The sequence below is a fragment of the Cinclus cinclus genome, chromosome 4, assembly GCF_963662255.1.
Source record: "Cinclus cinclus chromosome 4, bCinCin1.1, whole genome shotgun sequence".
Lineage (NCBI taxonomy): Eukaryota > Metazoa > Chordata > Aves > Passeriformes > Cinclidae > Cinclus > Cinclus cinclus.
In genome coordinates, this window is record NC_085049.1 from 70,585,438 (window position 1) to 70,613,407 (window position 27,970).

At 44.8% G+C, this 27,970-nt stretch overlaps 1 protein-coding gene across 1 annotated transcript in view; it reads left to right on the forward strand.

Annotated features, from left to right (window-relative positions):
• Positions 1-1,905: 1,905 nt before the first annotated feature.
• TMTC1 (transmembrane O-mannosyltransferase targeting cadherins 1) overlaps positions 1,906-27,970 on the forward strand; it is a 137,391-nt gene continuing 111,326 nt past the window's right edge. Inside the window, exons 1-5 of the mRNA XM_062492478.1 lie at positions 1,906-2,216; positions 13,899-14,076; positions 15,698-15,771; positions 16,907-17,083; positions 18,968-19,174. Of these exons, the coding sequence (XP_062348462.1) occupies positions 1,906-2,216; positions 13,899-14,076; positions 15,698-15,771; positions 16,907-17,083; positions 18,968-19,174 (947 nt within the window). The remainder of the gene's footprint in view (positions 2,217-13,898; positions 14,077-15,697; positions 15,772-16,906; positions 17,084-18,967; positions 19,175-27,970) is intronic.

The following is a 27,970-nucleotide window of genomic DNA, read 5'->3' on the forward strand; positions in this document are numbered from 1 at the left end:
GCATGGAGATGAAGGACCCAGAGGTACAGGGGTCTTGTTGGGAGGGGCAGCCTGCTAAGGGATTGCAGATTTTGTTCAGCTGAGAAACTTAGAATTTCAAATATTACCTGCAGTCTACTGTAAAGCAATTTCAACCTTTAAATCTTACACACTGTTTTTGCTTTCACCAACATTACCATCCATTCCTCTCTACCACCCCCCTCCCCAAACACTATTTTAACTTGTGTCAACAAAAAAATCCTGATTCCACCTCTTAGGCACGTGTGCAATAGTGAGGTTGTTTCCAGAGCTTCTAGGTCCTCGTGGCTCTGGTAGTTGAGTGCCTTTGGATACCAGGCTGTTTCTCTTCCTGTGCCCATGCGTCAAGTTTGGAATCTAGCTTTGCATCCCTAGGCTTTGACATTTTGGTGAAAATTAAGACCAACGCAGTATCATGAGCGGTCTCCCACTGCAGATGGAAACTCCATGCAGCTAACTGCATAAATGCCATCAGCTGCTTAAAGAGAAAGTTTGAATTAATGGCTCTGATTGTGGTGGAGTTTCCTTCTGTCCCGGATGTAAACACACTGTCCTAGTCAGAGTTAACTGTTATTTTTAGCTATAACAAAAGTGCATCTGAAAAGCCTGTTCTATTGCACTTGGAAAATACCAGATCGCTCGAAGTGCCAAATACAATGGGGGGAAAAAGCATTCCTGGAGCGGGCTTGCTCTGGAGAGCCTGCATGAACTTTCCAAGGCTTCCGCTCCCCTCTTTTTCCCACACGGGAGCAGGCATGCTCACACGCACACGCAGGGAGCAGCTTGGAACTGCACAGGCTGCTGGTGAGCCCTGCTCAGTGTGTCTTTTCTCAAGAACAAATTCAAAGTGTGTCCAGTATGTTCATTCATCCATTTGAATCAAAGCCTCTTTGCCAAGCGGTGTTATTGCTTTCTTTGGTTATAAGTAGAAGGTTTCCTTTAAAGGGTAAAATCCCATTAATACAGTCCTTGTTCTTCTGGTTTCTGAAAAATCTATTGCTATGTAGTTTTCATATATGGGTGAATAGATGATCTGACCACGGCCTTTCCTTAAGCTATTGAGGCTTATCACTAACACAAGAACGGTCATCTCTGGGAGGGTATGGACACACTGCAGCTCTCAAATTATTTCAGAATAAACACAGGAACTGGACCAGGGCAGAGCAAACAAGTTCTGCGGCACCAAAATGCCTTTTCCCCCAGCGGGACACAGTGGGGGACTGTTTGGCACGGCTGACGCTGCAGCGCGGAGGACGCGGGCCAGCACTGGTGCCGCGGAGCAGCGTGGGTGCGGTGCAGCAGCATCGATAGGGGATCAGCGCGCACGCTGTGGATGCTGCGGAGCGGCGCGGGCGCCGTGCAGCCGGCTGGGATGCTGCCGGTGGCCAGGTGAGCGCGGTCCGCAGGGGCGCTGCGGAGGGGGCTGCCCGCGGGGCTCGGTGGAGGCAGGACAGCCCTGCACCCGTCTCCCGGGAGAGCAGGGACAGCGGCGACGCCGCCGCCGCAGCGGGACCGCGCTCCCCGCCCCGCAGCGCTCCCCGCCCGCGGGCGGCGCGGCTCGCGTGGGTCCCGCCGTGCCCGGGCGCGCCCCGGTCCCCGCTGTGCGGCGGGGCCAGCGCGGGCAGGGCAGAGCCCGCCGACGGGCCGGGGAGGGGGCGGCGGCGTGACAGCGCGGAAAGGAGCATGCGTGCGGGAGGGGGCGCGGGGGGGAGGAGGAGGAGGAGGAAGAGGAGGAGAAGGGATGGCGCGGGGAGGCGGCCGCTGTTTATTTGCAGCCGGGCGGGCTGCGGCTCGGCAGAGCGCGAGTGGCCGGCGGCAGTCCCGCTGCCCGCCCCGCACCATGCGGGCGGCGGTGGAGCCGGGGCAGCCAGCGCGGCGCCCCGCGCCATGGTGACGGGCTCGGCTCGGCGGGGCTCCCGCAGCCGGGACCGAGCCGCGCCGGGTCCCTGCCCGTCGGCGGGCGGGCGGCGCGGCGGGGCGGCGGCGGCGGCGGTGCTGGCGGGGCTGTGCGCCCTCTGCTACGGCAACTCCCTGCGGGGCGAGTTCGTGCACGACGACGTCTGGGCCATCGTGAACAACCCCGACGTGCGGGCGGCCGCCCCCGTGTCCGCCGTCTTCGCCAACGACTTTTGGGGCAAGCGCATGGCCGAGAACACGAGCCACAAGTCCTACCGGCCCCTCTGCGTCCTCACCTTCAAGTGAGTGCCGGCGCCGCGGCGCGGCGGGCGGGCGGGCGGCTCCCCCTCCGCACGGACCGACCCTCTCCCGGCTCCGTGTCCGGGCGGCCGGCCCCCGTGGGGGTCGGGGGGAGCCCCGGTCCCGCGCCCTCCGCTCCGTGATTCAGCATTTCTGTCCGGAGCTGTGCGGGACGGGGCGCGCCCGGGGGCTCAGCCACCGGCGCGGTCCCGCTGCCCGGCCGGGGGCAAGTTCGCCGGAGAAGGGAAGCGATGAGGCGGCGCTCCGGAGGAGTCCGCGGCTCTCCCGGCGTGTGCCCCTCTTTCCCGGCCGTTTGGGAGCAGGTGGCGCCTCTTCGCCCGGGCTGCGGGAGGGATAAAAGGGAAAACGGAGCGTTTCGGAAAGAGCTTTCGGCTGGGGAAGGTGCTCACGTGAATTCCCCGTGAGTTCGTCCTGTGCTTTATCTCGAGTACCTTTTCTCCGCAGCCGAGTGATAGTGCCGGAAACTTCCCGCGTTGTGTTTTGAAACAGACCCGAAGTCATCCGTACCTTTGTTCTTAGCGCTAAGTGGAGGGGTCAGCCCCGCGGGTACCGCGCCGTTCCGTGCATCCCTCCCGGCAGCTGCCAGCCTGCCGTGACAGTCGCGGACTTGCAGCCTCCCCGCTTCAGATGTTCCTTCCCTGTGTACCGGGCAGAGTTGTTGAGGAGGAGTTTCGGTTTTACAGGAATAAAGGGAAGTTGAGCTGCAATAAAGTGACAGCTACCTCTGCTAATCCTAGCAAGAAAACCTTCGCTGGCCTCTCTCCCCCAGGAGATGAATTTGTGGCAAATCAGCTCAGTTACAATCCATACAGTTTGTCATTCTTTCCATTAGCTTGTTCTCTGTTTAATTTATTCTGATGGAACCTTAATGACGATGAATATTTAGCACATTTTAGCATTTAGAAGTGATACATGTGTTTGCAGAGAGCTGTGCTGGAAGAGCTGGTGGCGTGGCTGAATGATGTCTAGTGCTCAGTAGATGCTCATTACAAACTACGGCGGGCGTTGGGAATAAAGGGTATGGGCATTGGAAAGTCTGCTGGGGGGATGTGTTACAGGTTCCTTGTTCACTTTGCTGATTGAGTAACTCAGCACACCGGATATATGAATAGCATTTCATGAATGTGTGGAAATGAAGTGTTTCTGTGAAGCAAGAGCAGTTTTGGGAAATGGGGCATCCCTTTGGCGCTCGCACCTAGCACTTGCTGCTCTTTGGTTCTAAAGGTGGACTTGGAGCCAAGAGCCATCAGTATTGGCTGTGTGGGCACAGGCTGGCATGCTCCTCATAAAGGAAAGCTGAATAGCACAGACCCTTGTCAACTGGATTTCGCAGTACAGGTTTTGTACCTTCTCCTTGAAGGGCGTCTCAGCAATTTCTGTAAAGAGCGAGGTGGGAGTAGGTAGTTGCAGGCACAGCTGCCTTTTCCATCACTTGTCCAACCAAATTCTTGTAGTTTGGGGATCGGTGTAATTAATCCATTCCCCCAGCAATACTTTGGGGGTAATTGGAGAGAGGAGTGAACCTGTGTGTATCACTACTGACCTCGTTGCACGCAATATTAGCGTTGGAGTGCTGGACATGGCATCCTCGATCAGGTTACAGGATTGAGATTGTGATGCTAATGAGCAAAAGAAACTTAAACTTTAGTAACGAAATGGAAACTAAATGTTCTAGTTCCCATTTGTATATATTTGAACTGGATTTGCCTTTGCTATTTAAAGGGGTGTGTGTCAAAAAAGGATGAAGTGCTGTCTCTGCCTAGTCCTTTCTGGAAGGGAAGTGACACAAACTTTGTGAACCAGATTTCATCCTCTGTGCTTATAATAACCTTACAGCCAAGACATAGGGTCAAAGGCAGAGTCATTTGTTCACCCCTTGGCATCACATTTGGAATAGGGAAGGAATTGTTTATCTTCCCTGGCTGCAGAGGGAGGAGATTATATCCTCAGTGTCTCAATTATCCTCCCAGTTTCCACATTCTTCCCGTTTCATTTCTACCGGTAGGGTGTCAGAGGAATATGTGAAGAGCTGGGTAGAGTGAATCCTCCAAACCCAGTGCTTCCAAAGAATCCTCGGACAGCTTTTGCCAAGTGGCACTGAACCTGTGGCTCAGCCGTGCTCTGCCTGCCTGAACCATCTGCCCCTACCTTGCCCAGCAAGAGATTGCTGGTTGCTCTCTGCCTTCCTGCAGAAGGAAAAAGGAATTTACTTTCATTCTGGTAAAAAGTTCAGCAGAAACTGATAGGTAACAGAATGGAAATGAATGTTGCTAATGCTTTTGTTGGAATTTACTCCACCCACTTAGGATACTTGAGAAAACTGTGTGATGCGTGCAGGAAGGAGGGAAGAGAAGACCAAATGTTCTGGTATCTTTACTGTTTTTTATTTGATTTATCTTGTTGATGTGCTAATTTGGTCAATCCAAGGCATTTCAATAGCAGCATGAATCTTTATATCAGCCTAGTGGTTCTACTTCTCTTGCATGAAACTTTCATCTGTAAAGGCTTGTTTTGCATCTTGCTGTACTAAGGTTAAAGAATTTGGGAGATCTCCAAACTGCTTGTGCAGAAAGGATGTGAAGGATGGGCTGGAATTTATGTCTACAGATTTATCTAGCTACCGAAACTTTGTCTCAGTCTCTTTTCTGCCTTTTGTGACTGTGAAAGTAAGAGGCAGGACTCAAAATGCCCTGTGGACTTTTTATTAGGCTGAACATATCCTACATATAAGCTACATATTCCTGAAATGATCTCAATTAAAAAAAATTATCACTCACCTGTCAGAAAAATCTGAAGCAGACATTGCTGAAATTGTGTAACAGTAGTTCAGTGTCCCTGATGAATTGGAAATCATAAGTGACAGTCCTCATTTCAGTAGACTAATGCTCTGGAGCCAAACAGTGAGAAGAGCTCAAGTATTTGACATTATTCACACTGGATCTGACAATATGAATGATCAGAGGAAAAAAAGAATGGCGCACTGGAACCATTAAGCAAAATGTAAAATATTCACAGAATTGCTCCACTGTTTTGTGTGGATTAACATCAGAGGGGTGGAAAAGCTTCCATATGGACTGTTGAATTAAATGATGTTTGCTTTGTGTCTTTGAACCTCTCTTACCTTTTCTCTTGACTTCTATGAAATAAAGGAATGTTGAATGAGTTAGTTCAGAAGCATTCCTATTACACATGGGTTAGGTGACAGGTCTAGCACAGCTCGTCATCTGCGCAGGGGTTGAGATGGTAGGCAGTGGTTTTGCTTAGTCCTTCAGAAAAATGTACTTCATGCTCTCTTCTCCAGCTGCTGTCACTTACAGATACTTACCTGCAGGTGTTTTCTTCTCTAAGAAGTGATCCAATATACTTCTTTCTAAAGAAGGCAACTTTTTGGACGCAGAAGATACTATTTTTGGTGTCTTCCTTATAAAATGTTAAGATGAAAGGTAGAAAAAAAAGGGGGGAAAAGAGAACTGCCAGTTCTGTAATTCAATCTGGATTTTATATTTAAACCGGGTGCTTTCTGTCTTACACCTTGCCTGCACTAACAGAAGTTCACTGAATCATTTATTCCCTCACTAGCACTTCAGTTACTCCTTGTTTCCAGGGGTTTTTTAGAAATGTTTCTCAGCTGCTGAAGCAGAAGGTACAGTCCTCAATGCTGTCTCCCTCTCTCTTTCTCTTTCTGTCTGCCAAATCCCCATTTGGATAGATGCTCCAACCCAGAAACAAACAGGTGATGAAGATTTGGTGTAATCAGCAGCACAGTGAAGGTATGCAGTGATAGACAGGCTTCATTCTCACCATTTTCTAATCCCCTGTATGCCAAGATTTAAAGACGCTTTATCAGATATGAGTTTCCTGGTTTGCAGGTGCCTGAGAAGGGAAGGCCCTGCGTGCTCAGCCCTGTTGGTGGTGCCAAGGCAGATGCTGGTTAGGGATGCCTCGAGGAACAGCTCACCAGGGACAGAAGGAAAAGGTGGTGACAGGTCTAGGACACGTGGCTGTGACAAAGACTTGGGAGGATGGCATGGCAGGGAAGCACAGCAGGACACCTGGTCTTCCTCGAAGGAGGTGGGAGTGACTGTTCCCTGGGAATGTGCTTGTCTCTGTGGGAAGGGTGTCAGTGTCCACTCCAGCTCTGCTGCTGGCCTAGGAGGAGAGGAGCTAGAGGGGGAATAAACTGCAAAAGGGAATGCAGCTCTCCCTCCAGAAAAGATGTCAACACACAATTTGGGTGGAGAGCCATCCTACCAGTACTCCACCTGGAAAAAAGAATGGGCAACAGGAGAAATTAAATGGTCTGGGCTGTGCTCAGGTGCTGACTGCAGAATGGCTAACCTTCCAGGTCTGCCCACCAAGGCTGCTAGCCAGCGATGGCTTGGGGTGTGTACCTGCCTGGGAAGTAAATAGGGACCTTCAGCAGCAGCTCAGTATTCTGGGTTGGCATCGAGAGCCTCAAGTGAGGCTCCAGTGGCTTTGGATGAAAGCCTTAAGTGAATGTGAGCTTGGGTTAGATGTAAATACATAGCCAAAGAGAGAACTGATTCTATAACTCACTGTCAGCCTTCTGATCTATCTAGTTGTTTACAGCTGATCTTTCTGTTTTTTCAGCTGTATCAGTGGCATAAGTTTCAAGGACAGGGAGCTTAAGAGAACCAAAACAACCTGAGGAAGGAGAAAAGACCTTGCATTTTCTTTCTTATTGATTTAATGCTATATTACAGCTTGACATTGCGGGGTAATATAGTGGGGCTATAATGTGTCAGGTTAAATACACAGTTCACAAGTATTTTCTTCAGTCTGTACATCACAATGTTTAAGATTGTGTCAGTATTTCTCTTGTACAGCTTAGTCTACTATTTCTACTCATGCTGTGGCCATCACTCTCCACACTGCTACTGTCATACCTGCCGTGAAACTGATGTAGTACTGGTGTAGCCACACCGGATGAGATGGACTTTGTGAAGAAAAGCAGATGCTTTTGTGAGACTGGTTGTGTTATAGCTGGAATATACAGACATGTTTCTAAGCACGTAAGCTTTTCTTCTGACCCTGGGCAGAATGCCTTGCTGCCATTTTAGGTGTTTTCCAAAGCTTGGTGCCTCAAAGGTAAGGGTTTTTTCCCCAGTGCCAGGTGCACAAGAAGTCTCCCTCACAAATGTAATTTTTGTAACAGGCGTCTGATATTTATGGTCCTAAGTTTGGGCTGTGTTTTTCTGGGATTGCTTGCACTCCCTGGCAGGAGAACAGGACTCCTGTGGAGGGTGAGGGGAAGCTCCCTGCCTGGGGATGGGGTGCACACCTGGCTCAGGGTCCATGCTGTCGTGCTGCTTGCAGCCAAGCCCAGAGGTGAGGATTTGCCCAGTAGGAGAGGTGTGTACAAAGCATCTTGGAGTCTGCCTTCACGTTTTCTCAGCCCTGAATAAAATTTACCTGTCTCTTGAATTGGAAGCCTTTTTTGAGGAAAGGAGGTCTCTAATTCTCCTACACAGCTTGGCTGAGGTGAATGCAGACACGCTTATCTTTGCTGCTTGCTTCAGTGGTGACTTGTCTCTAGGTAACACCTACCAGTTCCTGGGGATTCTCTCTCATGGGGCATTCTGTTCCTCTTGCACCAATGTCATCATTTGGCTGTCTTTTACCTAAAAGTCTCAGCCTCCTTACCCACAGGAGCATCCTTGTCAATACTCTTTAGAGTCCATGAAAATAAAGTACTCTGGCTGCTGCTGGTTAGCTAAAGGCATTTCTCTGCATTTCCTTGCTCTGACTGCTTTCCTGAGCTTTCTCTTTATTGTGTCACAAAAAGACTTAAAGAAAAGGAAAAGAAAAAAAGGCGGTTTTCTTTTCACTCACTATACCTTTTTTTTTTTTTTTTTTTTTCCCCCTGCATTGTAAGTTAGAATGGCATTTGCCTCATGGTCTTCAGCTTATTTCAAACTTACTTCAAATTTGGCGGAGAGCTGTTACATCCGGTTTGAAATATTGTCTTTAGGACTAAGAACTTTATACTAGATTTTGGTTACTATTGCTTTCTCTTCTTGATGAGTGACTGTCCTAGCTTGGGTTTTGATCACATCTCATCCCTTTCTCTCTCTCCACGCTATGATGGATGGCTGCTAAAGAATTTCATGAGATGTTCATTTCCTCAGCTCTTGCTGAGATGCTACTTAAGAATAATTTTAAGACAAACTGCATTTTTTTGCACTATCTAGATAAAATGACACCTGGTTTGTAATTTTGTTGCTTGCCATCATCTGGCATCATTTTTTCTTCTCTAGTTTTCCAAGGCTGCTTGTGGAGGCAAACCTAAAGCCTCGTGAATGATGCTCATGTTATTCGTAACACAGGAATGATCATCAAACCACACTTTCTGTGGGTTCACTAGAAAATTCTGCCCCGGCACATTTACCACTTTCAAGGTGCTGCTTCTCCCCAGTCTAATTATGATTTCTGTTTTCTTTCTCTACCCCTGCTGGAAAGCAATAGCCTGCTCTGAATGCGTGCACCTAACTAGTGCTCTTGTAACTGATGACTTCTGTGCTCTGAGGCAATTGCTGTAGCTTGGGAATTGATAAGGCTTCTGTCTTCTCACCCATCGTCATTCTAGCAAATCAAGGACCAAACCATTTAAGCCTTATTGTCCATTTAATTCTTAGGCACTGTACTATACTGTGGAAAGATTATCAGCACAAATCAGCACAAAGTGCTGTTGCTCTTTGTGGTGGAAGCTGGCCATTGCTGGAACACCTTATTTTCTGTTCACTGCTGCAGGTTTTTCATTAATCTTTGGGCTGTTTCCACATACAGCCTTAACCATTATTGTCACTGATGCAGCTGCACCTCCTTTGGAGTGCAAATGCTCATTTTCCTGGCACGAAGTACATGCATCTGTGGAGTTTATAAGGAGATTCCACCATGCACTGAAATCGGGAATTACTTTGCATAAAGTTTGCCGTATTTAACATGCAGTTTGAACAGGAAAAGATCATCACAAGAAACTTAATCCATCCTTATGTATTAAATTAATTTATATAAGTCTGTATGTGAGCTTTCCATATAAAAACTGTGGGGGTTTTATGAGGTATGGGATATTCTGAGACTTTCCAGTGTTACTTGCTATAACAAATGACCATTATTATCCTGTGCATTTCTATTTCATAACATGTTGTGTATCATTGTTAGTCTTTTGAAAATAATAAAACAGATTAAACTAAACAAGAGCTGCCCAGGGCTAATAACGGAGTCTATAAAAAGAGAAACTCTCCAAATACGGTTTACAATATTATTAAACCATAAGAGGAGTTAAGAAAGGGGTTGAATGAGTCTTCATGTGTGCAAGTGAATGAAAGCACTGTATTAGAGCTGGGGGGGGAGGGGGGCATTGCTGGTGATTATATACTATAACTGGGTATGTATGGAATTTGTCTGTGAGCCTGTGCTCTTGCAGCATACAGAGACCCCTCTGATTCTGAGCCTGTGAGGATGAAGCCACTGAGTCCCACTCTGTTTCCAGGTCCTCTCTGTGGGGAATTGCTTACCCAGACTTGATGTGTACCTGACAACTTCTTTGGGGAACACCTGAAGGTACTGATGGAGGTTACTTTTAAGAGATAGGAGGATTTGCTTTCTTCTGGAGAGCTGTTGTACAGGCTTCACTCAGTGCACCTTCAACGGCTGCTGTCTGTGGAAGTCTCTGAGAGTGAAGCTGTGTAATTCCTTTTCTGAGGGTGGATGGTGGAGGAATGGTAGAAAAACTGCTGCAGGTGGCAAAGCAAGCCTATTCCACTGTTCTTGGAAAACATCCATCAGCCTTAACAAAATCAAGGGATTTCTTATTTTGGTGTACCTCCTGCAGGGGTGTGTAGTTTGGGCAGTGCTCTGCCTTGGGTGTGACATGCCGTGCCACGCGCGCTGCAACACCTGGACACATAAACACTGTGGAGTCTTGGCTTGAATACGTGTGTCAGTGCAGCCTCTCTGCCCTGGTGGGACATGTGATCAGTGCTGAGATCTCTGTAATCAGATTTTTATTTTGGTGGCGGCTGGGATCATGCTGTTCAGCTCTATTAGAAGGTACCTGTCAATGTCACCTAGTATGGGGAGACTGCACTTTGATGTATGTGCTCTCCTCCTCCTTTCCCTGGTCTTCTGAGGGCCTGTGCATTTGAGCTGCCATTTGCCGTTTCACGGGAAGGTTTAGCAGAATCTTTGCTTCCAGGGACTCTTCCAGCAGAGATGTTAAACCAATAAAAACTCTTTTCCAAGTGTTTCATGGGTGGCTCCTCAGAGGAAAGACCTCCATGTCTGAGGTGCTTGTATCTCCTCTTTCAAGGGTCTCTGTTCCTAGGAGTGTTATCATTTGCTGTGCTCAGCCCCAAATCTTTAGGATGCTGTTTGCAAACACATCTGTTTTGAGGAGCAGCCTGTTCATACAGCCTGGCCAGCCCAAAGCACCTCCTCTCCTCGCTGTGTGCTCTACCAAGGCCATAAGGCGTGTCTTGCAAGTAGTGCTTTAGCTCAGACAGAGGTTATGATCTTCATACATGATATAATTTTCCCCATTTGTGGGGCAGTACAAGTATGGGAATACAAGGACTACCCTCACCTCCCTCCAGTGTAGTAGAGTTTTTGCTTGCCAGAACTTCTGTTTATGAACATTATGTTGGAGAAAGACTGCTTCTTCCTTAATTTTGAGATTCATACCTCTGTTTTACTTCCTTTGTTTGCTGAACCGTCTACTGTGTATAATTGCTGCGTGCTGCTGCCAGTAAACAAGACTGACTCTATCTGTTAGGCTATTAAAGATTAAGAAGGGTGAAGTAATTTTTTATTTACCCATTCCCTTCTTGGCTCCCGTGCCCAGAAGTTCCTCCACCGTCCCTCTGCAGTGGAGCAAATTTGGCATTCCATAGTAGGCTGCCTTTTCTTCCCCCCATGGCTGTGCGAGCTGGAGAGCTTTGCAAAGTTCTTATGACTTGGATTAGAGCTGTTTGAAGACCCGGATTTGCTCACCCGTTTGACATACAATAAATTTAACCACTGCTAATGTTTCAACATCGTTCTGCTGGGATTGTTTCAGGACGAAAGAATGTTTCCTTCATTGCCATCTGGCCTAATTTCTTATGACAAAGAGCTTTAGCAGCAAAAAGCACTGGTGTGAATATAGCACCTGCACACGCTCACGTTTAGTGTTCATGGACCACCAAGGATGGTATTTAAAACATACTTGCAGCCTGATTTTGCAGTTTAGTGGAAGAGTTACCTGAATAGTGTGGTATTATGTTTGTGTTTTGTTCTGCTGTTTTTTATTTATTTAAAGAACATTTGGGGGACCAGCCAAGCTGCGAGGCTGATGCTTTTACAGAGCTGTTCTCAATAATTTACATGAGGTAACTCACAGCTTACAAGCCTCATTGATTTGATGTTCACCCTAAGAAGGGGTGTGAAGGGCATGCCCCACATTTGGGATAGGGGACCTGGTGGGGGTAGGAAGTTCCCTTGCCTAGCAAGTTCTGTCTCTCCTGCCAGCAGGCCTGTGTTGCAGGATGGGAAGTGATCAGGCATGATCCATGGAGACTAATGATAGATGTTTCAAGAGTATTAGCAGATGTCATGGGTTAAGTGATTGGTTCTCACAACACGGCCAACTAAATGAGAATCTCTCCCATATTGGTGCATGAGTTCATGTCACCTGATATCCTGAGCACTTGTCCTCACCTGCCTGCATCTGCTTTCTCCAGAAATCAGGTTCCCAGATGACACTTTGCCATTTAAGGGGGAGCAGTGCACTATGCTCTAGCTGATTTACAGCCAGCAGTGGTTCATTTGTGTAGAGAACGTCTCCTGCAGAGGGTCCCTGTCGTTGTGCACATCTGCAGGTGTCTTGGAGTGAACTGTGGCTCCTTTAGGGGCAGGGGGGCCCTGTGCTGCCCCTTGCTCCCCTCAGCATGTTCAAAACAAGGTTCCTGCCTGGGGGTTCCACTGCTGCAGCGTATTTGTGGCTGAAGCTCTGGCTGGGTGTCTGTTACTGCCATTTGTTGTGGTTTGTCATTCAGTGCTGGTAGAAATAAGGGGAAATGATGGATGTTGCTGCCCTGAAGTGGCTTGCAGGAGAAATGGGATAAAAAAAGGAAAACCTCCAACTCTTCATGTATTCTTGAATCACACAGACTGATGTCTTGTCAAAATGTAACTGCATCAACCCGTACTTCAAAGGGAAAGGTCAAGTCATGCCAAAATGTCACTTTTTCACAAACTCTCTGGGTTTCATCTGTTGCTTCCACAAACACTCCAGTGGGAGCGCAGCAGGAATGAACAAGTAAGACTCTTGGTCTGGTAAAATTGGATTGGCCTGGACAATTCAACCCAGGACAGCTAGCACTTCCTTGCTTATGAATAAGAAATGTAGAGAGCTGTTTATAGCAAAAAAAAAAAATTGTGTGGCTTTTACAGACCTCTTCACAACTCCTCTGTTTTACAAAAAACTAAGTTGTTTTTTCTTTTTTTTTTATAGTAGCAACAGCTCAGTGGTCTTGCTGTCACATTGTGCTTGTCATGGGAGACCTGGAGTATCTTAGTAACAGCAGGAAGGATTATTGGCCCTATAGCATATTTACAACTGCATGTACAATATTTAGATTGAGTCTTCACTGGTTATCTTGTCATTTGTTTTAGAAAAAAAAAAGTCCTTCAACATTAGTTAAAGGACATTTTTCCATATTCCTTGTTCATATATGGAGCCTTCCCTAGATAGGCACCATGTGCATGTGTGTACATTTGGGTAGATACATATATATTTGTCCAAATGCACAGATGTTGTTAGTACTTAAGAGAATTATCTTCAGCTGCATGTAAAGCAAAGCTTGTCAGCAGCTGTTAAGCAAGCTGGCTGTAAAAAACAGTGACCAGAAGAATGTGTTAATATACACTGTCAAACAAATGTCGTAACAGCTTGTTACTTTTTATTTTTTTTATGATTGGCACAAATAATGAACCCTAATTGTCTCACTGAGCCTAGGGTGATGTTGGCTAACTTATCTTTGCTATCGATGTCCTTATAAAAATGATGCAAACTATTAGACAAACTTCTTTATGCCAGTAAAGCATTTAAATAAAGGCTCAACCTTCAGTGTGTGACGCCGTTTTGAAAGTTAAATGGGAACAAACGCCCCTGTTATGCCAAGGAGATGCTCCAGCAGCTTACCAAGTCCTTGTCTTGGCTGTTCCTGGGCAAAAGCATCTATTCTAGAGCAGAAAATAACTACCCATGTTGTAAAGCTGCCACGTGGCCAACAGAACCACAGAAGGTGCCAGCAGGGAAACAGGACAAGTGCTGTGATGTTGGCTGGGGTGATTTGTGACTAAGGAAGCACAGGCGTGGTCTCAGGGCAGTAAACTCTGCTGGGAGGGCACAGGGCTCTTCCCATCTCTGCCGAGAAAGTTGCCAAACACAGCCACATAATACAAAAATTGGGGAAATTGTTTCTCTTTAATCAAATAAACCAGAAGTTTAGAGCGCTTTTCAGTAATTAGTTTAATTGCACTGGCATTGGATGACTGCAAATGGGGCAAAAGGCATAATTTAGAGCATTTGAAAGATGTCTTGTATTAGAAGATCTCTCAAATCTAGTAATTTTTTTTTTTTTCTTTTGGTTTCCTTACAGGTTGAACATATTGCTGGCTGGCATGAACCCCTTCTATTTCCACGCAGTGAATGTAATTTTACACTGTCTGGTGACTCTTGTGCTGATGTATACTTGTGACAAAGCTGTGTTCAAGGACTGTCGACTTGCTTTTGTCACAGCGCTCTTCTTTGCTGTGCATCCCATTCACACCGAGGCTGTAAGTATGTGCCACCAAAGCTAAAAATAAAGTCATTCTTTGAAATTTAAATTTTTTTTTTTAGAGGAAACCTCTGAGTCATACAGAATGTGGTACTTGTGATTTTTTTTGCTGTGGGAGAGCAAAGGTGAGAATGTACTCTATTTAAAAAAATTTGTAGGAGTCATTAAGAAAAAAGTGCATTCATGCTTGCATTCTTTGTGGTCTGGAACTGAATTCTAAATGATGGTTCTAATCAGCCATTCTGGGAATAAATGGACAGTCATGAGTTTTCTGAAACCAAAGACCTCAGTGAGGCTGTGCTCTCCTGCTGGGATATTGTTGCATGCCTTCAGTCATCTCCTATAGCTATCAATTTTAGGGAGGAAAAATGGAGGTAGCATTAATGTGTATTCTGGAGGAGCTCTCTCAGGCAGAGGTGATGTGACCCATGGATTAATTTATATTTATTTCAATTAAAAGCGAGGAGAATCATCTTCACAAACAGTAACATAAGTTTACAGCACAACAGCTCGTCCTGGATATCTTTCTGTTCATTCTAAGGAAACATTTAAAGACATAATCATTCCAAAACTGCAGTCTGTTAGCATGAGGAGACCCTTCTGTAGCTGAAAGGAGTTTTTCTGTCTTTGAGAGGGAAAGGTACTGTCTAGCTCTCCACGCTGTAAAAAATAAATGCTCTCATTAGCTGAGATACCACTGACATCACACTGCTCTCCTTCCAAGCCTTTGTAAATGAGGGAGGGAAACAGCTGCTGTAGCTGAGAAATTTAGAGGAGAGATTGCCTTAATAACAAAAAAGCCACACGCTTTGGAGTTACTCCCTGTGCTGTGTTGTGTGAACTAATCAGCTAGGCTCATTTTGATAATACAGCTTTATATTTTAAGGGAGGTTTTAGAAGAGGCACTCTTGGAATTTATTTTTGTCTGGGTCAGAGCTTTAAAAGGTTAACATGAATGCCAGAGCTCTGAATATAACTTAATTATGTAATCTCAAAAGGGTCGAAATTTCAAAAGGCCTTTTGTCTGCTTTATGTGATTTTGAGATCCTTATGAAATATGATATTGAAATGACTGTAAAAAACAATGTTTATCCATTCTTCTTCAGTATTCCCTTTTTTATAAAAAAATTTTGTTCATTAATCTGTAGAAAAAAACTTTTTTTAAAAAAACCCCTCAGATTGTTCAGGAGGAACAAATTCTGTAACACTGTCCCTTTTTGGTGGTAAAGTTAATTTAAATATTCCTTCTATAATAAGCCATTTTCTTTAACAGATTTCAGTTCCGGGAGTTGGATGCATTTCTCATCCAAGCCTTATTATACAAAATTAAAACATCCTTAAAACTGGCATTTTCTATGTAGCTTTATTAATACTTTATGAAGTAAAGAATGAATTTACTGTTGGCTTACTCATTTGTTTTGCCAAGTTAGAAATGCAGCAGACAAAACTGAGCACATCTTGCACTATCCAGGTAACATTTTTGGTATACTGAGGGAGGATAACACTGAAAGATAAAAAGTTTGAAATAGTAGCAGTGAGCATGGATTATTGAGGCAGTCACTGAGCGTTTTTACATTTTTGGATGTGTTTTTACACCTGTGTGTCTCCTTTCCTTTCAGGTAACAGGTATAGTAGGCAGAGCAGATGTCCTTGCCTGTCTACTCTTTCTGTTGGCTTTTCTCTCCTATAATAGGTATGTGATAAGATCATGAGTTTCTTTAGTCTGAGGAGGGTTTGAGGGCTGTTGGCAGAGGTATTTCCCACACTTCTGCTGTATGCAAGTGTCCTGGCCCCTGCTTGCAGCCATGGTGGTGCTTAGGAGAACAAAAACCCACAAAACCAGAAGTCAAGATTGCCAATCCCTCTTCCACTGACATTACAGCCGACCATACACCAGAGGAGGGCTTGTATAAATGACAAAGAAATGTTTTCAACGGGAGGTAAATTGTCTGTATGTAGAGTGAAGAGCTGACAGACTCGTGCCTGCCTTTCAGATGCGTGCTGTGACTGTAGGACTCTGGAACGCCTGGTCTGAGAGAGTTAGGGAGTGTGTCTAGACCATTAGTCATCCTCTTCAGATGAAAATTTGGTGCTGCTTGCTGCTCTGCGTTCTAAAACTGCAACTGAACAAGCATAGATATAGAAATAGCTTATTTGGATGGGGTTTCTGCACCTTTTGCATTATTTGCAGTTTGAAGTAACATTGTTTGCATTTGGAAATAGCACCATGTCATCACAGCCACAGGGGAAGAACTGCTTGTATCTCTCTGGGGCTGTCTGCTACAAACCCACCCTGCTGTTTTCCTCAGAAGGTTTCAAAGGTGTGACCCCACAGGAATCTGCCTGTTTGATTTCAGTTCTTTCCTACCTTCTCCCCTGTGGTAGGGGCTCGCTGCCCAGTCTGTTAATGATTAGGACACATCTCTGACTCAGGAATGTGGGTGGGATGGAGGAATTTTTGCTTGCCTAGTGCTTTTTTGTCCCATAAGGAGAATTGAGTGTGTGTGTTCCACATGACAGAAAGCAGGTGTTTTTCTTCCCTCTCTGTACTAGCTCTGCCTTCCTCTGACTGTTTCAAGTCTACTTTAGTTTTCTGCTTGTCTTTGTTTCACCTCTTGTGTACCAAGAATTTGAGCAGTTCCCCATATTTGTGTCTTCCCTTCCTGTCCTGTGGCTAAACCTTTCTAATTTTAGATTGTTCATGTCTTAACATGTTCATGTCAGCCATCTTAAGGCATTAAGGGAAGGTGTTTCTGTATTTGTGTGACTGTAGTAAACATGAAAATAACAGAGAAGTTAAAGTATTTTATGTAAATTCTGTTTTTCAGGAGTGTGGATCAGCTTTATGTTGGGGAACATTTCCCTCCCACTGCCTCCCCATTCTTTTTGCTGCTTAGTTTATTCCTTGGAACATGTGCAATGCTGGTGAAAGAAACTGGAGTCACTGTGTTTGGTGTGTGCTTGGTTTATGACTTCTTTTCCCTCTCCTACGATGGACCCAAATTGTAAGTAACTTGTTATGCTCATAGTGCTTTTCAGGTGTTTTCATCTGTTAGTCTAAAATATGTATTATTATTATTATTATATACAGCACTGGGGGAGATGGACTTGCCCTGCTGAATTAGATGCTACGCATTTGACAAATTTGGAGGGGCCCATGATTTCATTCTGTGGTTTTTATTTTATTTTGTTTTTTATTACTCTCTTGCTGCCTGATAACTTTTATTGGGTGAATCGACCAGATGTGAAGAACTGATCCCTAAAATGCTGAATTCACCCTGGCAAGACTAACATTTATTTTTAGTGTGGGAGTTCTGAGTGAAAAAATCAGCAACTTAAAATTTCTCTGGCTTAACTCCTTCCGTTCACAATGTCTGCTTGATTATTCAGCCATGAGTTTAGAAGTACTGTATAATGTTTAGTAGTAAAACCAGGTTTGGTATTTTTTCTGTCCTTTCAGAATGAAAAAGAGGGAAAATACCCATACAATTCTGGTTGGAATAATTAGCAGCTCTCAGAAGTCACTGGAGAAAAATTAAATACTTTGAAGTTTGTACCCCTCACCTACTTAGTGTCACAAATAGCTACACTGTTTTCCATCTCCATTCAGAGTCAGGAGTCTTGTTATATTAGAAGCTGTTTTTTATCAGTTTCTCTCCCAAAACATCCCTGGTGCAGGGATGTGAATCTAAGTGAATCTAAGAGCTCATGTTACTGAGGATGGGAGGTCTCACTGCTCATATAATGTCTTGTGTTTCCACTGGTGCTGCCCCACCAGCTCTGAGCCTGTCACACCCTGCATGAGCTTGTGTGTATCTGGGTTATAAAAAGGACACTGAATTTGTGTTTATGCAGTGAATTAAATGAACAGAGCTGGCACAAGGCAAGAGCAGCAAGTGCAGGGAGGAGAAGGGGGACTCTCAGGAGCATCCTGGCTTCCCTCCCTTTGAGGCCCTTTCCCCAGGCTCTAATGGGGACAGACCACGTTTCAGACCTGCCCTCTGGCAGCAATAGCAATCAGCAGGCAGGTACAATGGATCGGCAGGGGATTCCTCCTCTTTTCACTGGATAAGCAGTTCTTAATGGTGTGACTGGTGGGCAAGTAGCCAGGGAGATTTCTGGGGGCTGACAGCCAGCTTGCTTGTTAACACTTGCATTTACACCCTGACAGGCGTGTTTCAGGAGCTGCCTGGCTAAAGAGAACACAACTGTTAATTAACTGGAGGAAAATCTGTGCCTTCCTCCTCCCTCCTTTCCTCAGTCCCCCCTTCCCACAGCCCACATTCCAGGGGACCTCTTCAAGTTATTTTTTTGTTTCAGTGGCAGCCAGTTGCCCAGATGTGGCACTATTTATCTTGTAGGAATGAAGCTCTTTAGTCCAGATGTGCTCTATTTTCATATGTCCTCGGGTCGCATGTATTGTGCAATCATCTCTCTGTTCATGATGCTCAAGGTTTTATGACTGCATTTGACTTTAAGGGGCAGCAGAAAACAAACAGCCTTCTGTGTGCTGCTGCAAACTTACCTGCTGCTCCTTCCAGCCCGTACAGATTTTTTTTCTGTTTAAAAGTGGTGGAACATCATTTGTTTTCTGGAGCAAAAAATTAGGAGTGACACCACAGTGCTTCCCATCTCAACAGAGGTCCAGAGAAGAGCTTGATACAGGAATGCTCGTCTTCTGTTGCTGTCAAGTCTCTAGATCTAGTTAGGAATGAATAAATACTAAGCACACAAAGGCTTTGTTTTGGATTAAAGAAACGCTGCCCGTTGTTGATACCGCGTTGCGCTGATTTCACAGCGTTCGACCTTCCGATGAGAAAAAGCGCCGAGAATAACAGCCCTTAAATCCTTTTCTTTCCCCTTCCCTTTCTTTTCCTCCCTTTTCTCAGGAGGAACGGGGCCATTCCCCAGAGGCCTGCCCGGCTGCCCGTGCCCTCCCCGTGTGGCTCACCCCAGGTGCCGCTGTCCGGCCGGGAGAACGGGAAGCAGCGCTTTGCTCACCGGGGCGCCTGGAGCTCCTGCCACGCGGCATCGCCCCGGGAGCAGCCCGGTGGGACCCTGGCCGTGCCCAGCAGAGCCATCTGGGCCATCCGCAGGTACTGCTGCCCGCTCCCGCTCCATTGCAGTGCGTTCTGCAGCCGCCTTCCAGTGTCGGCTCGTTCGCTTTGCTTTAGCCGTTTGTATCCGGAAACCTTTCTTGTGCTGCTGGAGAGGGAAGACTGGAGAAGGTGGAAGGAGGGTAAAGGGAGAAAGGAGGATAATATCTTAGGACTTGTTAGTGGTTCTGTTCTCTTTGATCTTTGTATTTGTCTCTGTTTCCCCTGATGGATAGTATCATAGAATTGTTTAGGTTGCGCAAGGCCTCTGAGATTATCAAGTCCAACCATTAATGCCACGTCTGCACATCTTTTCAATGCCTTCAGTGATGGCCACACCGGTGCTTCCCTGGGCAGTCTGTTGTTGACAGCCCTTTCAGTGAAGAAAATGTTCCTAATACCCAATTTAAAGCTTACCTAGCAAATCTTGAGGCCGTTTCCTCTTGTCCTGTTGCTTGCTACTTAGGAGAGACTGACGCCCACAACAGGGGGCAGGAGGTTATTGATTTTAAAAAACATCTCCTGTCTTGTTCCATTATCTTGTTCCATGTTTCTCTTACTCCTGTTTCTTCCTTGCTTCCTACAGCTCCTTTCTCCCCTCCTTTGCTTTGTACTTTTTCCAGACATGCTCGCTCTGCCCCCGCTTTTGGGAACATCCCTTTCTTACACAAGGGGAAAGCCTCTTGTTTTCCACCCTCTTCAGGAGAGGCTGCAGGAGCTGTGTTGGAGAGCCCGTGCACGTGGGATGGCTTCAGAGCTAGCTCCTCCACGCTGCCAGTTGGCATTTGCTTTTTGGCAGCTGCCTCTCCAAGTGTTGTGAAGGATCTCTGCACATGGCAAATCAAGCCCTGCATGTGCATAGCTGCTTTATGTTTGAAAAGGGGCTCTCATGGTGGTGTAAGCTGCTCAGCTGCTCTCTTCTCAAGTCACTGACTGTGTACAACACACTTGCAACAACTTGCTCTGTGGGGGTTAGCTGTGGGATGCCCAGAGTGGAGCTGGCTTGGTCCCAGTGGCTGAGAGGGAAGTGTGCCTGTGAGAGTTGTGCTGTTGACATGTTATATGATATGAAGTAGGAAGAACTCAAGACAATTTGTCTATTACAACATATTCTGTATTTAAAAAAAAAAGTAAATCCTTGCTATAGAAGAAAAAAGAGAAAATGAAGTTGCTGTCGAATCTGTAAGATTAATGATGCAATTTTTCCTTATAATTCACATTTGCCTGACTTGTGTAGGTATTCTTGCATGGCAAAAGGATAGGGGGAATAAGCTTTAAGTATTTCAGAAGCTCCAAAATTGGTGGACAGATTTGGCACATTGAAGTAATTTCAGATATCTTATTTAGTTTACCAGATTGCTAATTGTAAGGTTTTAATTAGAATAAAATAGTAGTGCACTGATCTATACTTTTAAGCACTTGTGATCAAGTAGGTTTCTATTTAATAATAATTTATTATACATCTTCTTACTAGAGCCAGCTGAAAAATGCAGGAAGATGTAATGGAGGAATTAAGGAAATTGGTTTAATTAGCAGTAACTGGAGCTAGTTATGTAAATTCTTGGTGCAGAGATATTTTTGTTCTTTATTGTCACTTGCTCTTATCTTCAGCTATCCAGTGAATATGTGGGTTGCAGTCCCAGTTGCCTTCAGGAGTAAGGAATGAGTTAGTCTGGAGGAAATTGTAGGCTTTATCACCACAATTTATTGCAATTTTGGGGAATGTTGGCATATGCTACTGAAATGAGGTAACTAGAATCTCTTGTGGGTTTGATCCATCTCCCAGAGTTTTAAAACCTGAAAGAGGCTTGTGAGTGTATATGCCTTTCCATATGAAATAAATGGGGAGGGACAGACAGGAACTTTGATGTCAGGCTTGTACCTGTGTTTGGGTAAGGCCTCAGTGCTTTCAATGTGGTGTGGTATGTGTCCTGTTGAAAATCAGTATCAATGGCAATTGTCGCTCATTCTCTTCTTCATCATTAGTTGAAACCACTGAAAACTGGAATCTATTTTTTTACCTTCTTTTCATTTCTTAATTGGTTTTGGTTATGGCGTGTCCTATGTGCCTCGTGTGTTTGCTAAATGTGGTCCAGCCCATGAACACTTCCAAGCCATCTAATCACTCTGAAGGTTTTGAGCTGTATAAATACCTGGGGACTGCAGTCTAATCTTCTTCAAAAACAAGACTCCACAATAGCTTGCATACTTTTGAAACCAAAATCTCTGTTTCTCTTTGGTGTCATAGAAGCTTATTTTTATTTCGCCTGCTGGTGGTGAGGCTCTTCCCTTGGAGTGGACAAGAGACTGGAATGAATGCTGCTGTTTTCCATGTATATGAATGGTTGCATGAGGGCTTTTTGTGGGTTATTTTTATTTATGTATTTTACTTTATTTTTTTTTGCTAGGTTACAGAAGAAGCAGGTGTAGCTGGAGCTGTGCCCAACAGCATCACTTTAATCTGTGTTGTACGTGTGAAAAGAGAGCGTGGGAGCTTGCTACTCATTAGCATTGTGGGAACCAGTCCCATGACCCCATTGATTCAAAATCCAATAAAATCCTAAAGGCTATAGCAGGGATAAATGTGATCTGATGACTTATCTGGTGGCGCTGTTGTTTCCTCTTACAGTAGCAAGGGAAAGGAGATGGAAATGTTCTGCAGAATGTTGTGCATTCCAGGGATGTCTGCACGGGCCCTAAGTTTGATAGACTATGAGGAAAAGTATGTTGAGGTCGTAACATATCTTCCCTGAGTCCCTGTGCAGTTTGAGCTGAAACAGATGCTGTCCTTCAGCACGAGGGAAGAGCAGAGGGAGAGGTGGAGGGAAAGTGCTGGCATGAACAATGTGGGACTCTGTAGCAATTGGCTTGGCTTTTCCTCACTGGCTGCTTCTATTTCCAATCCTTGTGTAGCAATGATTTTAAATTTTTTTTTTTTTACTACTATGATACTATAGCACGTTTCTGTTTAGACATGACATTGCTATTCAAAAGGCAGAAGTCTCTGTTCCTTCCCCTGGCCACACAGTGCAATGCTATGTCCTAGATTTGTAACTGATACAGACAGAATAGTGTGACTAGTTTCCCAGATGTGGACTTTAGTGTGTGCAAACTTCACCTTTTCTTGAATTTGTTAGAGGGTGTTTGATAGGAAAGTGGGTATAAAGCTGCCTGGGTTATAAAAGTGCAACAAAAGCACTTTCTGTTAGATGTGGTACAACTTTCTTTAAATTTTGGTAAGTTGTTCTTAGTTGCTCTTGCACACCCTGGAGGTCAGTGCTGGTTGCTTTCATGTGCAAAGCAGAGCAGCAAAAAGCAAAGTGTGGCTCTGAGAAAAGCAGCAGGGAGGTAACTATTATTTGTGGTGTAGTTTGCCCCTGACCAAAATAAGGCAGAAAACCTGGATATTTGTCTCTGGCCTGAAAATTCCTTGCTGTGCAACAGCAAAATAGCAAGGAAGTGTTAAAGAACTTTGCAAACAACAGTGCAAAAGCTGGTGGAGAAATTCCAGGGCAGTTTGAGATTGTCTGTTGTGAAAAAGGTCTGGGAGCCTTAGCAGTCAGAATGCTTTTCTTCTTTAGGAAAGCAAAATGAGTAATCTGGAACAATAAGCAATAGAGCCAGCCTAGGCTTTTTCCTTCCTCTCTCACTGGTGATGTCCTCAGGGTTGTGAGATTTTACAAATAAAGGATCAAGCTCCTAGTCTGTGATGCTCTGAGCAAAGGTATGGATTGCCTCCGTGTGAAAGCAGAGAAAAGGAAGTGCTGCATTGTCACTGGCTTTAAGCTGATTTTTTTTTTTTTCCTTAATGGAGATTTAAAATTGAATTGAGAGTAAGGCAATACAAGTTTGCTCCAAAAGGCAAGTAAGTAGGGTCCTGAATCCCAAGGCTTAGGGAGGCACAGTGTGTGCTGGAAGACAGCAGATTGGGTAAGTGCCATTGCTGTGTTCTGGGATCCGTGGGATGCTGCTTCTGTGGCGTTGCGAGTTTTTTAAATTCTAGCAGGTTTGCTAAGGCTCTGCCATTCTTGCTATTTAGTAAGTTTAAGTTATGAATGAAGTCTGGCTGCCTCTGGGGAGGTGAATTGCAGAGGTGGATTTGGACTGTGGTTTGTTCTTACCTGAACTCAGTTCTTAAGGTGAGTCTGAGCAGTGGCTCTCTCTACTGCTGTGTCTGTGTAGGAAATGTTGAGTAGATCTTTCAGAAGGCCGTGAATTCCCCTGCAGTCAGTGGCAATATTTACTGTCATGCGCAGATAGTACCTGAGGCCACCTGAATGCTCTGCTAGAGTCTAGAAACATGTGACATGTGGGTGCCCCTATGCTTACACTTGGATTCAGCCAAGGATTTACATGCTCTGGCCTGCAACTATCTTCCACAGAACCCTTATGTAATCTCGGGAAAATAATTATTGACATCTCTCTGTTCCCATGGCATGCTCTGGAAGGTGAGGCACAGTAATGCATGCTGCTTCTGCAGCTGCATTTGTGTGATGTGCTGCTTGTCTTCTGTCCCCTTCCCAAGAAAGAAACAAAAGCCAAGGATTGCCTCTTAGGCATGCTTGCACCATTATGTGTCTTCGTTTTTGAAACCTTTGAGTGCTGTTTCAGTACAAGTAACTGAATTCATTGCTTGCAGACTGAAGTTTAGCTAAGAGCAGCACTGCTTTGGTATGGTGATGACTAAGGTTGTATGCACGCAGAAGAAGACTTGTTTAGACCTCATTGTGTTGCAAAAATAGGCATTCACCAGGTAAGAAAGATCTGCTTTAATTTTGGCCTTGTTGTGTGTTGTTATTGTGACAGTCTTTAATTATGCTTTTTCTTTTTTTTTTTTTTCTTTTTTTGCACAGTCCCTGCTCGATTCATTGCCCACAATGGATGGTGGTGCTCCTTAATGAGTATATTTTGTTTATTCCTTTTTCCAGAGCATTGCCCTCTGCCCTATTTACTTATGTTATTCAAGTCCTGCTCTGAGACAGATTTATAACTTCTCAATAATTCCTCTGTGTACAGACTACAGAGTACTGGTATTTCCTTGCAGTTTGTTACTTAGGTCTGTAATCTTCTGAAGTACTTCTGGCATACTTTCTGGATGTGTAACTTCCTTACTATTCAGAACAAATAAAGTGAATAGCAAGAAATTTTGCAGTGAGGTACCGCATGGATGTTAAGAGTCAGATTCCCCTCTGCATTTACTTCATGGGCATCTGCAGGTTGAGCAAGCAGATTATCTGGTGGCAGCTATAGACTGTGCTCTGTAGGAGTCAGTCTTGAGAGCTGAAGGACCTTTTCCTTTAGATATTTGCATGCAGAGGAGACACAATGATAAGATGTTCCCTTCCAGACTTGGAGAGGAATGAACCCGGCCCAGCATGTGCAGCTTTTTCTGGCAGCTCTTTCCTCCCTCTCTCCCCAGTTTGTTGTCCTGCCTTATCTGCTGCAGCCTGTGGTCATCTCTTCTCTTGTTTGCTCTTCCTTTGTCGTTTAATTGCTTCCAGTCTTTGCTCCTCAGGCTTTGCCTTTTGGATCTTGCTGCTTTCCTCCAGAGCTACGGTGTTAGTCTCACTCCCAAGGTCCCTCCCGTACTCCTGTCCCCTAAGTCCTTGCCAAGCCAATTCAAGGGCCCTGATCTGTGTCCTTGTTGGATGCCTGTTGCATCCTCCATGTGTTCCCTGCTCCCCCCATCTCTCCAGTTCAATCTTCTGCCATGGGAGCTCTGCCCAGCACGGGGACAAGGTGCCTCTGGATTCTTTCAGCTTTCATTACTCACTGTCTTTGCTGATCTCCTCCTCCTCTCTGCATGGGTTTCTGCTCCATGGGCTACAAACCCCAGTTTCTTTTTGACCTCATCTCTCCATTTTTGGGGGCTCAGCTCTCCTCTGTCCTGTAACTAACTTGGGAGTTTTCCCTGTGCTTGCTGCCTGGGCTGGAGGAGGAGTGAACATGGAGAGCCAGGCAGGAGCCAGCAGCCTGCTCTGCTCTGGCACTTGGGGTGGCGTGGAGCCACAGCTGATCTCATTCTTGGCTTGTGACTGGAAAACTAGGCACTTGTGCATGCACTTGTTTGAATAGAAGAGGGCTGGTTTTAAATTTGTCACCCTTTGTTGGATCTGTGTTTCAGCCACTGTTCTGGATAGCACTTATCTTGCAGTACAGAAAAACACCTCTCTCTCTCCTTTTAAGTACTTCCTAGAAGGAAAAGAAAAGTAAATAATTTCTTCTGGACTATTTATATGTGACAGTACCCAGAGGCCCTGTTTATTTCAGTAAGCAGCAAATAAACTAAGGGGTTTGCCTTCATGTACATTGAATGTCAGAAAAAAAGGGACATGACTGAGTCTGATGTTATTTTTCTTTGCTGATGATGACTTAACATGTTCTAGCTTTTTTTTTGGTTTTTATTTCCTTTCTGGAGAATGTTATTTAGTCTTTTAAAGATTCTTTAGACTTTGATTTAGTTCATGAAAATCCGTTTTTGTGGAAACTGTGCTTGGGACAAAGAGTGGTGCTGTGCAAAACAGAATCAGGAGGAAAAGTTAATGACTGTTTTTGGTGGTTTTGGTTTTCTTTTTTCCCCCATCTTCTGAAAGATGCTGATCGCTTATTCATTCGTGTGCAGAGGGAGAAGGTTTTTTTCTCTCATTAATGGGAATTGCATTTAAGCCCTGCAATTGCAGTCACTTCATTGTACTTCAGCCTCTTCTGTTCCCTGTGTTGCTAATTGGAAATCCCCAATTTGTAGGTGCAGCCTGTGTGTCCCGGAGCTGACTCACAGGAGTCTCTATTCATTCCCTTTACTTCACAGGACTGCCTTTCTGCTCACAGTTCATGGCAATCTCATTAAACCAGTGTTTGAAACAGCAGCGTGCCCGTGTTCATTGGCTTTCTCTTGAAAGCCCTGTAAACCAGTGTCAAAGAATTAACAGCGACTGAGAAACAGGAACAAGCCCTAATGGCTTGCCAGGTCATTTTCCTTGCAGTAAATTTGGGTTAGTTTGGCACAGAACAGTGTTTCAGCCACCCAGGAAATAAAAACCCAACCACAACACCTGAAGATGGATGATACTAAGATTATTGCAAGTATTTCCCTGGATAGCAAATCTAATTGAACAATTTTTCTCTTACACTTCGACTTCCAGGCACATTTTTTGACATCTCTGTGAAAACTTTTAGGCTGTTCTCAGGAGTATAGGACTCAGCTGGAACTACCTAGCTCATTGATGACTGATGCTTTCCAAGCTCGTCCATGTCTCCTCTGTGAACCTGGTAATCACAGCATGTATTGAGGGAGGGACAGCTGCCTCTTCAGGACTAAGTTACTTGGCTTGAAGCATTCACGGGCTGATACAAGCAATCATTTACTCAAAACCACAAGGACACCAAGTGTGACTGTAGGTGTATGGTTTCAGTTGTGTGGTAAGTGTTGCTTTGATTTTTTTAATATGAAGTAGCTGTTGAGATTTAATATTTGGTTTAAAATGTCTAAAAAAAAAAGTCTGCTAGCATGTGTAATGCATCTCCCATCCTCCCTGTATGCTTTCCAAGATGAGCAGATTCTTCCCTGACTAGAAACTTAATCTTCAACTTAATCTAAAGGAGAGTATTAAATCCTCTTTCACATTTCTAATGCAGTTATCCCAGTATTCTTTTCCAACGAGTGCATTAGCAACCTTAATCTTCTACTTGGCTTGGAACTGCTGGAACACGCTTTCCTCTCTTGATCTTAGAAATTCAGATTTTTTGTTTCTATTCCTTTAAGCAATTTCCAGAATGTGAATATCCAGGAAACTGCAGTGCAGAAAGGGACTCTTGTAAATGCGTTCCACATTCCCAAACATCCGTGCTAAAATTCAGATATTGGCCAAAGTAAGCCGTGAAAGGCAAGGTTTGTGCTTGGGCTGTTGGAATGTTGCTGTCAAGTGTTTGCTTCCCAGGTCTGACAGGTCTCACAGCATCTGGTGACATCCTGCTTTGCCTTATGAATTCTCATTGTCTGCCATGACTGATCATGGAGTGGTTTAAATGATAATCTTCCACTGGAACATGCTGTGGTGGTAGTTTTGATTTTTTTTTTAACCTCCTTTCTAGAAGTTAGGTTTGGTTTTCTTAAGAAAGTAACATTCTTTTGCCATGTAGGTAATGCTGTTGTTCCCTCTTTAAAGCTTTGGTTGGCAGCATGTTTGCTGCAGATCCTCTGCTCAGGTTGGGGGCCTGAAGTCTGCTCAAATCTCTCCTTTTGTGACCTCTGAAATCCCTTGGTTTGGCAAATCAGCTCTGGCATAAGGAAATATTAAACATAAAATTATTACTTTGGAACTAACTATGGTTGCACTTTGGTTGTGCTAGTATAAAAAGTATGGAATAAAGTACAGTTCCACTTAATCTGTGAAAGATGTCAACAAACTGTCTGGGTGTTCTTCCAAAGAGGAAAATTAGGAGGAAAAGCTTGACAAGAAAGTTTTCCACTGATTTTTCAAAGTAAAATTCATGGAAAAAGCAATTACCAGTTAGAGGTGGAAGGGAGATGGAACTTTACCTTTATATCCTTCCCATAAAACACAGCTTTATCCCCCCATACACCACTGTTACACATACATTTCCTTCAAGACCAGGCTAGGAATTTCTGTAGAGGCCAAGCTGGTGTAAAATGATGGCCTTGGGCTCTCTTGGAATATTTTGGTATTAGCTGGTTTAATTGCATTTACCATAATCTCTGCCTAATCTCAAGCATGTTGTATCACTGCACCTGTGAGTGATCTGTAAAAGTTTGAAGCAGAGATGTTTCTTTTGTTT